This window comes from Molossus molossus, unplaced genomic scaffold (assembly GCF_014108415.1).
Source record: "Molossus molossus isolate mMolMol1 unplaced genomic scaffold, mMolMol1.p scaffold_m16_p_10, whole genome shotgun sequence".
NCBI lineage: Eukaryota > Metazoa > Chordata > Mammalia > Chiroptera > Molossidae > Molossus > Molossus molossus.
This window is the reverse complement of record NW_023425345.1, coordinates 103658996-103673816: the sequence shown is the minus strand read 5'-3', so window position 1 is coordinate 103673816 and position 14821 is coordinate 103658996. Positions and strand designations below refer to the sequence as shown.

General features: G+C 43.2%; 2 protein-coding genes across 2 annotated transcripts in view; one reads left to right on the top strand and one right to left on the bottom strand.

The window, feature by feature from the left end:
• The window catches only part of PSPC1 (paraspeckle component 1), a 116859-nt gene extending 112185 nt beyond the window's left edge, over positions 1–4674 (top strand). Inside the window, exon 12 of the mRNA XM_036251114.1 lies at positions 4621–4674. The gene's annotated coding sequence lies outside the window, so the exon portion shown is untranslated. The remainder of the gene's footprint in view (positions 1–4620) is intronic.
• Positions 1–14821, bottom strand: part of MPHOSPH8 (M-phase phosphoprotein 8) — a 70511-nt gene that overhangs the window by 2149 nt on the left and 53541 nt on the right. The window contains exons 6-12 of the mRNA XM_036251566.1: positions 11325–11450; positions 11159–11247; positions 7095–7235; positions 6363–6449; positions 4818–4972; positions 1381–1535; positions 143–270 (exon numbers count right to left, since the gene is read on the bottom strand). Of these exons, the coding sequence (XP_036107459.1) occupies positions 143–270; positions 1381–1535; positions 4818–4972; positions 6363–6449; positions 7095–7235; positions 11159–11247; positions 11325–11450 (881 nt within the window). The remainder of the gene's footprint in view (positions 1–142; positions 271–1380; positions 1536–4817; positions 4973–6362; positions 6450–7094; positions 7236–11158; positions 11248–11324; positions 11451–14821) is intronic.

Here is a 14821-nt window from a genome sequence, read left to right as displayed (position 1 = left end):
AATTTAGGATTACAGATTATTGCCTCATTTCCAACAACAGGTTTAGTGAATTGTAATTAACATTTAATTAAAACAGCAATTTAAGTCATGTTTTGGTTAGAAAAAATGTACTTTTCAGTAATGAACTACAGAAAAAACTTACCAGAAAAACAGGAAGTTGAAATTTATCATTTAAAATTACAGCCTGTACACTACAAGGTCCACATAGTCGAGCAATAACATCTTTACCCAAGAAGTTTGCATGGAAGATGAACAGCAGGATGCCAGAGCCTAAGCAGGGGAAATGCAAACAGATTTTTAACCCAATCCTTGAACCTCCACCTTCCAGAACCCTAAGGTGCGGGGTGGTAGGAGATGAAGAATGGACATGTGGAAGCGCCCCAGCCAGCCTGTGTGCTATCGCACTTGCCCTGCCCACTCTCTCCTCCCCAGTGGAAGAGCCCTCCAATTTCTGGCCAGGGCCCTTTTGCTTTCTCTATTCTGGTCCCAGGGGGGAAAGGGCACACTTTGTACCTCTCTTGTCAACCTATGTAAGGTTTGATAGTGATTTTGCCTCCCAGCTTTACATTGCCAGCTGTCCGCATGAATAGTCAAAACTACAAATTATGATTCTTCCATAAGAAGTTATGAATGGCTGTCTTTATTGGTAGGGCTAGATTTTTTTGAATACACATAGTTTTAAATGGGTGGAAGTTTTTTCTTTTTCTTATTTAAACAAAACAATAAAAGCCAGAGCCAAGCTTTCTACTTTTAGGCAGACTCCACTTTGTGTGTGGCACCTGTGACCTAGAGAAGGCATGGTCCTGCAGCCTGCAAAGCAGCGCTGAAGTTTCTATTTCCTGCTATTAAATATTTAAAAAGTCAAGACTATTATCAATAATAAAATCTAGAACAAAACATTGATTCTGGGCTCAGAATCTAAGAATTTTAATAAAAACTAGTATAATTACCAAGACCAAACTTGCGTATTTTTTTTGGTTAATCCTCACCCAAGGATATTTTTTCCATTGAATATTTTAGAGTGGAAAGGGGAGAGACACAGAAGCGTTGATGTGTGAGAGACATTGACTGGTTGCCTCCCACACCGAGGTACATGAGCACCCTTGACCAGGAATTGAGCCCATGACCCATTGGTGCATGGGCCGATACTCTATCCACAGCCACACCAGCCAGTGCCAAACTGCCATACTTTTTAAACAAGTTATAATACCTGTGAGGGTCCTATATTCTGTAGACCCTCAAAGTCACCTGGTCTTTCTGCACTGTAACTCTGCTGTTAATTATGTAAAATAGTTAAGATTTGCCTAAAGAAAGAATTCTGTCTAAAAGTCAATTTCTAGTTACAGTGTCACATTTCAAACTGAGAAAATGTAGACTTACCTTCTGGTATGTTCTGTGGAGGTTTATAATTGAAATCCATTGAAAAATCTGGCCCCTCACAGAGACGATGACATGCTATTGGAAAAACTGGCTCTAGAAGAACAAGGCGTGCTTCAAAGTAATCCTTTATGGTTTCTTCTGCTACTCTTGATAGTCTAATCAGAAAGTATATAGTAAGAGTTAATATTTAAAAAAGAATCGGGCCAGCCCTGGCCAGTTTGGCTCAGCGGTTGGAGCGTCGGCCTGCGGTACAGAGAGACCCGGGTTCGGTTCCCGCTAAGGGCATGTACCTCGGTTGCAGTTTGTCCCCGGCCCTGGTTGGTCGTGCGGTGGCAGCCACTCGATGTGTCCCTTCACATCGATGTTTCCCTCTCTCTCTCTCTCCCTCCCGCTCTATCTGTACAAAAAATGGAAAAATGTCCTCTGGTGAGGATAAAAAAAAATAAAAAAAATAAAAAAGAATCGGGCCATAAAATTATTAAACTGTTGAATCCAGATTAATCTTAAAAACAACACACAATTCCCTCAGCCCACTTCCCTGCCCTCAGCATCTGACATGCCATTTGTCTTTCTTACTCTGTCCTCTCCCAGGAATTCGGGTTGTAAAAAGGCAAGTCTTACCCCCACTCCTTCTCCCTCTATCTCCCCAGCAGTCTGAATAGTGCCTGGCACATAGGCAGTGTTCAATACATATCTGGCTAATGAAGGATCAATTTGGAGCATTAGAAATGAGAATGCTATTAAAAAGGAAATTGAATGAAAGTTGTATATAAGTACTTTACTCTTGCATCTTCTCAGTTGTTTCTTCCTTGTGTTTGCCATTTTCCTACTTGGCGAAGTCTGGCTTTACACTCAAGGATAAGGATTATTTTAAGGGGTGAATGCCTACACGAGAAGTTGTACCATTAGCTTTCTACAGGCTGCTCGCGTTCATTGCAAATAATGTATTTCTTCCTGTAAACCTCGACTACTTTGCCAATATGCTGCCCTTTGTCATCCTTTTGGATGGGCATGGCTCGAACACAGTACTTCTGTCTCAACTCTCTGGAAACAGGAGGATATGTGGGAAGGTGCATTGAAATGCCTTTTATGGTTCTTGTCGTTTTGACTGCTGGTGCTTCAGCGATGGCAGCAAAAGGGCAGAGAATGTTTTTAAACTATCTCTCTAGGAAGGGTAACCAACTCATCGGGTTTGCCCACCATCCCAGGAATTCCCTCTATCTGATGCAGACCACAAAGGCTGGTTGCCCTACTTGCAGACTATCTAGAATTGTTACCCATGTGAACACAGACAGGCTGGCTTCCCAGGATTTCTTGCAGCCATAATCATTGGTCACTCACACACAGAAATTATTGGTTTGCTGAGTTTCCATCAAAGGCTGTTAAAGGGGGCACATTCACTTTATTTTGGCCTTTGCCTTTCTTGTGTCTTGTCCAAAATTGACCTTACTTTCTGCTTAGACTTGCAAACATGAACATCCAAGTCATATTTGATAGGAGTTATGGTGGACAAGGAAGAGAGGCTATTCCTACCCAAGGCTGCTTACCCTCCTATACTCCCTGTCATAAGGATAATAAACACCTTACTTGTGTTAGCTACTGTTTGTGACATTTCTGTTAACGTTGCCAAAATAAATGACTTCGAATTGATAAACTGATGCATCCAGACAATGGAATGATATTCAGCACGAAAAAGAAATGACCTATAAAGCCATGCAAAGACACGGAGGAAATGTAAATGCAAATCATTAAGTGAAAAATCTGAAAAGAATGCATGCTGAGATAAACCAAAGAACTTATGCATACATGCATAACCAATGGACACAGACAACAATGCTGGGGGTAGAGGGACAGGAGGAGGGTGTCAATAAGGGAAAAAGGAGAAACACCTGGCCCTAGCTGGTTTGGCTCAGCAGTTAGAGCATCTGCCCATGGAGAGTCCCGGGTTTGGTTTCCACTAAGGCAGCGGTTCTCAACCTTCCTAAGGCTGCGACCATTTAATACAGTTCTTCATGTTGTGGTGACCCCCAACCAGAAAATTTTTGTTGCTACTTTATAACTGTAATTTTGCTACTGTTATGTCTTATGCGACCCCCAGGGTGAGAACTGCTGCACTAAGGGCACATACCTCGGTTACAGTTTGTCCCTGTCCCCGATTGGGGTCGTGTGGGGGGTGACCACTCGATGTGTGTCTCTCACGTCAATGTCTCTCTCTCCCCCCCTTCCTCTCTGTCTGAAGATAAATGCAAAAATGTCTTCGGGTGAGGATTAAAAAAGAGAAAAGAAACATCTGTAACAAAAATAAATTTAAAAGAAAGAAAAAGAATACACACTGACATTCTGGAAAAGGCAAAAATATGGAGACAATAAAAAAATCAGTGGTTTCCAGGGTTCGGTGGGGAGAGAGGAATGAATAGGTAGAGTATGGGGGACTTTTAGGGCAATGAAGCTATTCTGTGTGATACTATAATGGTGGGTACATATAATTTATTCAGTTGTCAAAACCCATAGAATGTACAACACCAAGGTGAGCCCTAACAAACTAAGGGTTTCAGATGATAACTGTCCACGTAGGTTGGTTCATTAATTGCACCACTCTGGTAGGGAATGTGCCTGTGTTGGGGGGCAGAGGTTCTACAGAAAATCTCTGTACTTTCTGTTCAATGTCACTGAACCTGAAAGTGCTCTAAAAATTGTGTCCATTAAATAGAATAAACTAAAACATAAATTCAGGAAAATGTTTGTGAGCCATTAAAAGCCTAATCAAGCCCTGGCCAGTTTGGCTCAGCGTTTGAGCGTTGGCCTGCGGACCAAAGAGTCCTGGGTTCGGTTCCTGCTAGGGGCATGTACCACAAAAAAAACAAAACAAAGCCTAATCAAGATTTTAAGGAGATGCTCCTTGATAGGCCAGTCTGAAAGTTTCTAAGTCCTCAATACTTGCAGAGAAATAATTCAGATGGTCTTTTGAGAACAGAAGCCCATCAGGACCTCTACTTGACAATCATTTTCTGAGTAGGTATATATACAAGCCATTCCAGAGAGAGAGAGAGAGAGAGAGAGAGTCAAAAATAATGTACACACAAGCCATTCCATTGTGTGTGTGTGTGAGTGAAAAATAATTTAGAGGACCTGCTCCAGGAAAGGAGATACTGTATAGTTTAATATAAACTAGTGAAAGATAAACAAAGTCTTTTTTTTTTTAAATCCTCACCTGACGCTATGTGTTTTTATTGATTTCAGAGAAAGAAACGTCGATTGTTTGCTTCCTGCACACACCCTAATCAGGGATCGAACTCACAACCTAGGTACGTGCCCTGATCAGGAATCGAACCTGAAACCTTCTGGTGGGATGACATTCCAACCAATTCAGCCATCGGCCAGGGCCAGACCATTCTAGTTCTGATGTGTCCAGCCCTGTACAGTCACAGAACACTTACGTGTCTAAATGATTCTTCAGCAAGTCGTACACCAACACATTGTTACACTGCTTTGCAAAATGCATTGCACTATTTTGGTGCTTTGACAAAATATTACAGTCTGCTCCACATTCAATTACAAGTCGTACAATATCCGAATTTCCCCTTTTACAAGCCTATGTCAAGGAAAAAAAAAGAAGTGATGATTAACTAAATAAGGTAACTACCAGTCAGTGTTTGTCACTTTCTTCACGCGTGAACCAGCCTGGGAGTTCTTTGTGAAAAGAGGGAAAGAAAGTTGGAAGAAACCTGGAGTTGGGTCTCCTCAAGGGTTAGAAATGTTGATGTAAATAGGAGGGGGACCAATACAGAAATGTGTGCTACATTCAAAAAGATACTTCTAGCCCAACCCAGAAGAAACACCAGGCCTTTCTAAGCTCTACTCCCAGAGGAGCAAGCCTGCCCCCCGCTCTTAGAAATGTTAGTCCTGGATATCTAAAGCACCTCTAGGCATCACAAACTCTCAGAAATTTTCCTATTAGCTGCTCTAAAGGATACTAATGAGCATGGATACAAGTATGAATTTAGAAAATCTAGAGTGGTGCTGAGACACACTTCAAAGACCACCCTGGAGCATCTGTTTAGAATTCACCTGGTGATTTCTCAGGAAGATCAATGCTCTAAACAGTTGGCAATATTACAAACACATAATGGGAAACAAATTCAGAAGTAGATTCCTGAACAAAATAAACATCTCCTTGAGACACCAATGATACAGGAAGTAGCAGTGAGCCAGGTTTAAACCCCAAGTGTGGAAGAAGGCTGAGGTGGCCCAGATGTTTAGAAGAATGGATTAGACAGCAGACTCAGGCAACCCACTGTTCACCTGGCTGTGGCCACACTCAATTTACTGACTCATGAAAGAAGGCTGAAAACGGAATGCAGACAAATGCCACACGTTCACAAAGCTGTGTCTAGGGAGAGGGCGGCAGCAGCCTCCACCCGGGGAACTAAACCACTACTAGGTGTTAAGAACTGCTATGTCCTAACAGCATGTTAGACCAGGAACCTAGAAATGCCCCAGGAACAGGCTAAAACATGCTGAATTTGCCCCTGTAGATGTAAATGCAAAACCACTAACAATGGGGGTAATACAGGAATACGTGGGGGAGGCTTTAACAACCTTCCACTCAAACCTATCTGCAAACCATAATCACACATGAAGGAATGTGAGACTAAAGAGATTAACTTACTATTGAAAACTAGAGTGCAGCCTCCACTTCCCCATGCCCTGGGCTCTGCACACAGCCCACTCCAGTTCCCATTTGCATAGTCCATCCCCAATTCAGTCACCCGAAAGCAGCCTGGAAGCCACAAGACTGAGCCTGGGCTGGACTTGGAGGTAATCCTTAGCCCCATGCTTATGCCAATGGTCTACTTTTCCCACTCATCCGTCAGTCCAGAGACTGTCCTGTTCCCCACCATGTCCCCAGACCCTAGCAGTCAGGAGCCCCAACACGCACATCTGAGAGATGGAGGGGATGAGTCACCATGTGAGGCATTTACCTTCATTAAAGCGGTCTCGCCATTGCTCTGCTGGACATTCACAAAAGCTCCCGCTTCCAAAAGAATAGCCACTGTAGTTAAAAAGTTCTATTAAAGAAAAACAAAAAAACAAATCTGATTCTTCAAATTCTTTAAAAGTAGGATATTTTTGGATGTTTTGAAACTTTTAGCCATCAGGAAAAAGACAGATTGTACCCCAAGAAGGTAGGTGAACAGTTTCCTGATTCTTTACTATGCAGGGTTCCTGTGAGAGCCGGGGGTGCTGTGGTTGGTGCCCTGCCCAGGCCCCATGCACAGCCACACACTTTTTGCCAGCAACTTCAATCTGAGGTTTAACCACTGCTTTCTACATACCACCTCTGCATAGCAATCCTTTAGAAAGATGATAATATGGGAACATTTTAATTAAATTATTAACCAAAAGGAACACATTTTCAATTGGAAAAGATTTGTTAAAAGACCTACGATCGAAATTGATTGTAGTACCTTAATTAGAGGTTCTGTTCAATATAAATCACTTCCAACTAGATAATCATTTTGAAAATTCAACTGCAAAGTTCTACTGTTGATAAAAAAAAAATCCATTCATGACAACTCATAGATGAACTGAAATATAAAAATTTTAAGTTGACTACATGACTTGTTATATTTCACTACAGAAACAGATTGTCTTAGTCCAGGAGCAAGAATTCCTGTGAAGACTATGAAACAGCTGCACTGTGAGTGACTGACCTTCTCAGCGGCGTGAATGAGGGCGGTGGTCCCATTCTTCTGTCTGCCATTCACCCTGGCTCCTTTTCTGATGAGGAGCCTCAGCAGGTCGTCCTGCCCTCCTGCCGCAGCCAGCATCACCAGTGTCATCCCGCTCGAATCCTTCATGGGTTTAATCAGAAAAATTCTAGAATTAAGTTCTTGTCATCTAGAGTGTTTCAATATGAAATTATTAAAGTGCGCTGATATAAGTATCTACTTACCTTTTTCATTAAAATATGCTAATAAATAAAAAACTAGTAACCTTTAGAATTTTTTAATGTTACCATAACATTTTATAACTTCCTTAAGTTCTAAAGGCATATCAATACTTTGCACAAACCTTGATGTCATCTAAATGGCAAAGGTAGTACTTCCTTATCCCAAATTTCAAGTCTAAAAGTTTCCTTGTGTTCTAGGCAAAACTCATACAGTGATTATATTCATTTAGCTGGCCCAAAGATGTAAGGCTAGAAATGGCCACTGGTCACCTAAACCACTGTACTGAGGACACAATGACATAAATGCTCTGTGGGTTAGATGACCACTGCTAACTGCTGGGAAGTGAGTTTGACTGCTTTAAGGATAAAAAAGATTCATAAGTAGGAAACAGGATGCTTTTATGACAAAACTGAGTAAAAAAATGGCTTTGAATAAGATTAAATTACATTTGGTGAACAATAATAAAAAGGTATCTATTAGTTAAAATATTTCCAGTTGCTAGTTGAAGAGAACATCAGATGAGAAACAAAACCATTAATTAAATACCACTTGATACAACCAGATTCCAATAGTATGAGTTACTTTGGTTATAATCTGAAAGTTTTAGCAGAATTTGCCAGTATGAGTAATCTGAGGGAACAAGAATGTAAGAAAAATTGTTTCTAGCAGTAGCACTTTCTCATTTGTAAAGATCATTCTAACTTTAGAAAGCTCCCTGCAGGCGTCTGACGAAGGGCTGGGAGGAGGTAGAGGCGGTGGCACCGAAGCAGGACCCAAAATCTAAATTCAGGGGGGTTACCAAGTACTGTGCTTTCACGGGCCTGTTTTTTTTCTTTTTTAATTCTCACCCGGGGATATGTTTATTGATTTTAGAGAGAGGGAGGGAAGAAAAACGAGAGAGAGAGAGAGAAAGAAAGAAAGGCATCAATGTGAGAGAGAAACATTGTTCAGTTGCCTTCAATACGTGCTCCAACCAGGGGTCAAACCTGCAACCTAGGTATGTGTCCTGATGAACCAAACCCTCAGCCTTTCGGTGTACTAGATGACACTCTCACCAATTAAGCCACTGGCTAGGGCAACAGCTGCTTTTATTTTACTTATTTATTTTTATCCTCACCTGAGGACATTTTTGCACTTATCTTCAGATAGAGCAGGAGGGAGGGAGGAACATCGATGTGAGAGACACACATCAAGTGGTTGCCACCCACACATGACCCCAACTGGGGCAGGAGACAGACCACAACTGGAGGTACATGCCCTTCATGGGAACCGAACCCAGGACTCTCCCGTCCGCAAGCCGACACTAACCACTGAGCTAAACCAGCCACAGCACAACAGCTTTTTTTTTTTTTTATCCTCACCCGAGGACATTTTTCCATTTTTTTTTGTTCAGATAGAGTGGGAGGGAGAGAGAGAGAAACATCGATGTGAAAGAGACACATCGAGTGGCTGCCACCCGCACAGCCAACCAGGGCCGGGGACAAACTGCAACCGAGGTACGTGCCCTTAGCGGGAACCAAACCCGGGTCTCTCAGGACCGCAGGCCGATGCTCTAACCGCTGAGCCAACCGGCCAGGGCACAACAGCTGTTTTTAAATACTGGTGGTTCTATTCCTTTGACACTACGTACTTTTATAATGTGTTTATTGTTGTATGACAAAATGTTCTGATTCCTAGTGCAAAAGGTTCAATTCAGTATATGTAACTGAAGATACTCATCCACTTGTGCTCCTTTTAAAAAAATATTGGCGCTTAAAGAGCCCCCAACCCCCATCCTTTGCCAAGTCATCCATATCGTTCCTTAGGCATTGTATCTTTGTGTAGATTTTATTTACTTTTATCCTCACCCAAGGATATTTTTTTTGCATTTATCTTCAGGTGGGGGGCGGGGGAGAGACACATCAACTGGTTGCCACCCACATGACCCCAAACGGGGTCGGGGACAAACTGCAACCAAGGTACGTGCCCTTCGTGAGAACCGACCTGGGGCTCTGGTCCACAGGCCGGCACTCTAACCACTGAGCCAAACTGGCCAGGGCAGATTTTATGGTTTTTGATTTTGTGTCTATTGCAGGTTTTACATGAAAAACGCAATGTGTAGCTACAGTTTCATAGAAAAGTCAGTCTTTTAGGAAATGTTTTAAATCTTCAAAAAAAGCATCTGATAAAGCTCAACATGTATCCCTTATACTTAAGCAGCTTTAAAAAAAGGCAAGTATAGGAGGTAAAGGCTGTCATCCACAGGAAACCACCAAGACAGAGCAAACCTGACACGGAGACCCTGTGGGAGGATCCTGCTCAGACCAGGAAGAGAATAGACTGCTTCTATCACCACTGTTGATCAATGTCACCCGATTTCACAAGACCAGAGAAAGAAATATTGAAAAAAAGGGAAACAAAACAGTTATTTTTAGCAGATGATCAAACTCTATACCTAGAAAGTAACTAAAGCCCTGGCCGGTTTGGCTCAGCAGTTAAGAGCATTGGCCCAAAGACCAAAGGGTCTCGGGTTTGGTTCCTGGTCAAGGACACATACCTGGGTTGCGGGTTTGATCCCCAGGCCTGGTCAGGGTCAAGCAGGAGGCAATCGATATCTCTCTCACATTGATATTTCTCTCTCTCCCTCCCTCCTTCCCTTCCACTCTATCTAAAAATCAATGGAAAAATATCCTTGTGTGAGGATTAACAAAAGAAAAAGAGACCCTGGCCAGTTTTGCTCAGTGGTTAGAGCGTCAGCCTGCGGACCAATGAGTCTTGGGTTTGATTCTGGTCAAGGGCACATACCTCAGTTGTGGTTTATCCTCAGCCCTGGTTGAGGTCGTGCAGGAGACAACTAGTCAATGTGTCCCTCTCACACCGATGTTTCTCTCTCTCTCCCTCCCACTCTATCTGAAGATAAACAGAAAAATAACCTCAGGTGAGGATTAAAAAAAAAACTGAAGGAAAAAAAAACAAAAAATTTGCTTAAGAGAATAAATGAAGACCTGAATGTAGAATTATCATGTTCATAGATGGAAGACTTAAAATATAAACACATCAATTCTCAGCCAAACTGATCTAACTTAATGTAATTTTAACCAAAATAATTTTTAGAGTGTAATCCCAAAAAGTTAAACCTAAAAATATACAACTACAGTAAGAAAACAAAAGAAGAAAATATACAAATATTTTTTAAGCAAGACAAGCCATAAAGGAAAAGATCAAGGGATGTGGCTACCTAAAAATAAAAGCCCTCAGCCCTGGCCAGGGGGCTCAGTTGCTTGGAGTGCACTTCCGTACACCAAGGTTTTGGGTTTGAGCCTGGTCAGGGTGCATACAAGAGGGAACTGATGTTTCTCTCTCACATGGATGTCTTTTGTCTCTCCTTAAAATCAATAAAAACATCCTCAGGTGAGGATAATAAATAAATATAAATAAATAAAAACTCTCTAAACAATAAAAGATTCAAAAGAACAAAACCTAAAAACCAGGGAAGAAACAGGTTGATGTTTCCATATTTTAAAAAAAACCTTCATAAATCAGTATAAAACCCACAGCAACACAGGAAGTCAGGCAGCTGCCCGCAGGCGGTTCTCGGCGCAGCGCGGTGACTTGAAGCACCCTCAGTGGCAGGGGTTAGACCGGAGACAGAACCAGAAGGGTCAGCGAACAAAATAGTTACTTTAGGGGTGGGAATGCAGAGACTAAAATTTTCTACATTTTACATTTCTACAATGTTTGGATTTTACAAAGTGAAAATACATTACTTTTGTAACTAAAAAATAAATAAAATGAGCCACTTCCCATCTTCCTTTCATGAGATTTTACAAAGATTTGTTTACTACCTCTTGGTCCAGGTTATATTCTTCATTTGAATTAAGTGCAACCTTCACAGTAATATAATCCCCATTTTTCACAGCATCCCTTAATAAATCTAAAACGAAAGAAAAGATAAATTAGGTTTCTTTATCTAGATTCATGAAAAGGACCCAGAACTCCCAAACTACTCACTACTGGGAATGGCATTTGTTGCAGAGAAGTTCTCATCTTCCCCATCAAGATGCTTTTGAAAATCTTCTAGTTTCATCCACTCCAGCTGCAGGTCCATGCCCAGACTCAAAATCTGCTGTCTGCCGTCTGGAACACAGAAGGGCCTTAAGATATTTTTTTCTGGACCATAAAAAAAATTTAATGCTGTTTTTTTAAATTGGTAGTGTCTTAACCAAAACTTAACATATGTCATACTACGTAACTGAGTCTTTAATGAAATTTCTGATTTTCTTTAGTGAGTAACGTGAACTATCATATTTAAGTCACTGTGCTTCAAAGGCTTAATGATAAATTAGTAATCTATTAACTATAAAATAGTAAACTAAATTCCATAAGGAGTAAGAGAATTGCTAATATTTCTTTCTTTGGCCATTCTTCTTGAACATACACTGCTTTCAATCATTTATGTAGGTAAAGTAATTGGAAATGTGCAAACCAGACCTGTGTGTAAATAAAAGTAACTGCCCACTGATCCTTCAGACTCAGCTCACCCTTCCACTGCTGAAAGCCCTCTCTGCTGAGCGCCTCCCGTGCCTGCCTCCCTCTGCGCCCGAGTCGAGTGTGGTCTCAGCTGTCTGACCCACGGACTCATCAACACTGGCTGGACGGCTCATCCCCTCATGACACTGCAGTTAAGTGAGCCTTGAGCTCAGCTCATCTTGGAGTAATTCAGAATGACAGAGAGCACAGGTAGTTAAAGGATTTTCACTTAAAACAAACTGCTCAAATGACACAGATGTTAGGCAGTTAACCTTGCCAGAGAATGGAGTTTGTAAAAGACATGCACATAAACTTTTCCCGAAGCTCTCAACTGGAATCAGCACTGCTCTTTGTCTCCTCTGAGCATGGAGACATGACAACCCAGCTTCCGGAGCCACACACCCGAATCTGGACGCCAGCTCTGCATTAGCTGTGTTGACTTGAAGTTACAGACTTAACTGTGTGACTTCAACTCACTGTACCTCCCTCTCTGAATAGAAAAAGCACCTAACACTCTGTAGGGAGTGTGTAATTATTTCCATGAATTAATGCCTTTAGATCACACAATGACTTGTGAGGTCACCGACAAGGAAAGCGAGACACATTTGTGCCAAGCCACATCTGAGTCCACAGTGGGACCTCCCCTTCCACAACTGAGACACTACAGACCACAGGAAGCACTGGGGAGCAGGACAAATAAGGAGCCATATAAATTGAGACAATGCCATCTAATTTACAGGACTGTTAAGTAACAGAACACACAGAGCTACAAATGAAGTTCTCTTCCCCATGAATCTGTGTCTATCTGGTTTTTAGATCTGTAAGGGACTGACACTGAGGTGTCTGAACAGTTCATGTACCATCCCCAGGGCCAGTTAAATGCTGTATCTTCTGCTACAGTTTTATACAGCGGCCTAGATAGGACAAGGGGGGATTCCTGCTCCTCCTTCCAAGTGGACCAAACCCAAACTGCCCTGATACACAGAAGGTCTAGTCGGACAACCTGTCCACATATGCTACATCCATTGTTCAATACAACACAACATCGTCTGCATGGAAACAGGGAGGGGGTGCAGCAGCCAGGGGCTGAACTCACTAGTTTGGCTGATGATCAGTCAGGAGCCCTGGCCACTTTGCACTAATAGGTGGCTGTTCTATAGGGATTGACCCTATGGCTTGGACAATGGGAAGCCAGGGGTAGATGATCATGGGTGAGCCCTGATGGAGTCAGGACACATGGAAAGACGTTTGGGTCCCCTGCAGGAGCCCGAGGCTCCTAACTTTTCCACATCCCATCTCATGAGGCACTGACACCCCCTGGCAATCAGGAAGGTGAAGCCCTGGCTGGGCACAACCCTTGGCAGCTGACCCTTGAGTGGATACAGCAGATGGGTGCATAGGAGTGGCCACCATAGCGCGTGGGTGGGAAGGAGTATTGCCCCGGAAATACATTGACTTGTTCAGTGAAATTAATGTCTAGGGCAACTGCCACAGGAGTCGGGGGTCACCCATCAGGACTGGTAAGGGACTGGAACATTTATTATATCTGTCCCTCCCTCCAAGTGGGTCAAACCCAAGCTAACCCCTGTTGCTATGCTAAGCAGGCTGTCACTGTTAGAGGACTAGAGAAGCTGATACCATCTACAGATACCCTTACTGAGCAGACATTGACCAGGGTCACATTTCAGAGGTCACTATGTGTTAGACTGGGCAAAAGAACATGACACTGAGTAGAGGCCCATCCCCCATAACCTGCAGGCAACAGGGCTGGTAGAAGGGAAGGAGTATTAAAGCCACAGACTTGTTACTAACAGGTCAGGTACCTTGGCCAGGGGAACTAAAGTACTGTCCCAGGCTTTCACGCATTTGAATGATCAGCCAGCAGGACCTGTTGTTCCATATACCACACTAGGGACACATGTTGAGGCACCTAATAACATAAAGGGACATAAGTCACGAGAGAGAGCCACTGTGGTCCAACGTGCTGTGCTGCTAAGAACAGGGAGCCCCTCATGCCTGGGAGAGGCGTCGTCTACAGGACTTTGTGATGAAATGTCTCACAGTGATGAGGGCGATTTGGCATCCCAGGCGAAAGAAACCACGGAATCTCCACTGGGACCCTGCTGTGCTGCCAGCTGGACCGGGGGAGAGCGCAGTCACTGCTGAGAGGGGGGAGCTGGGGGTCACGGCTGGGCGTGGCCCACTGCCAATCCATCTCCTCAGCCTGCGTCCCCCAGCCAACATGGATAGTGTGCACGTCCTGGTCAGGTGCCAGCCCTCTCTCCTCAAGACCAGCTTCGGTTCCCTGCTGGTGCGATCATCCTGCCACCATCTCTGTGCCCTCTGTTGCCCTGGAGGATGTTATATAACACACAAGGAAGCCCTTACTAAACTCACCCACATCTTCAATGTTAGCCAACAAAGCCTGTCTCTCTCTGAGTCCACTGAGCTACACAGCCTGGCACAAAGCCTGTCGTTACTGAACACTGTGATGTCCCTAATGAGAAAGCTGTCCTCCGAAACAGGGTGGCCTTGGACATTATTACCGCCTCACAAGGGAGCACCTGTGCCACTGTCCAAACAATGTATTCATACCATGAGTCTGCTAATTTATCATCTTTATTAATTCACACGAGGACACAAGTGAATATCCTGAGTGATCCAACCCCCAGCCTAGCAGACTTAATAAATTAGTGGTTCTGATCTTGGGGCTCTTGGAGAAAATGACTACTAACTCTGGGAATCATTTCCTCTGGCATGTGCCTGTACCACTGCTGTGGCGTCTCCCTCGAATGCAGCCAGACAGCTGCCAAACAAGCCATCCCACGCTGACCACCCAGGGTACATTACAGAAGAGGAGGCATGTGACATTGTAAGAGCTGGTCACAAGTGGCACAGTGTTGGAGCAGGTCATTCAGAGAACAGGACAAGCTACTGACAGCGAACTGGATGCAGACAACTGGAGGCTCCTCAACCCT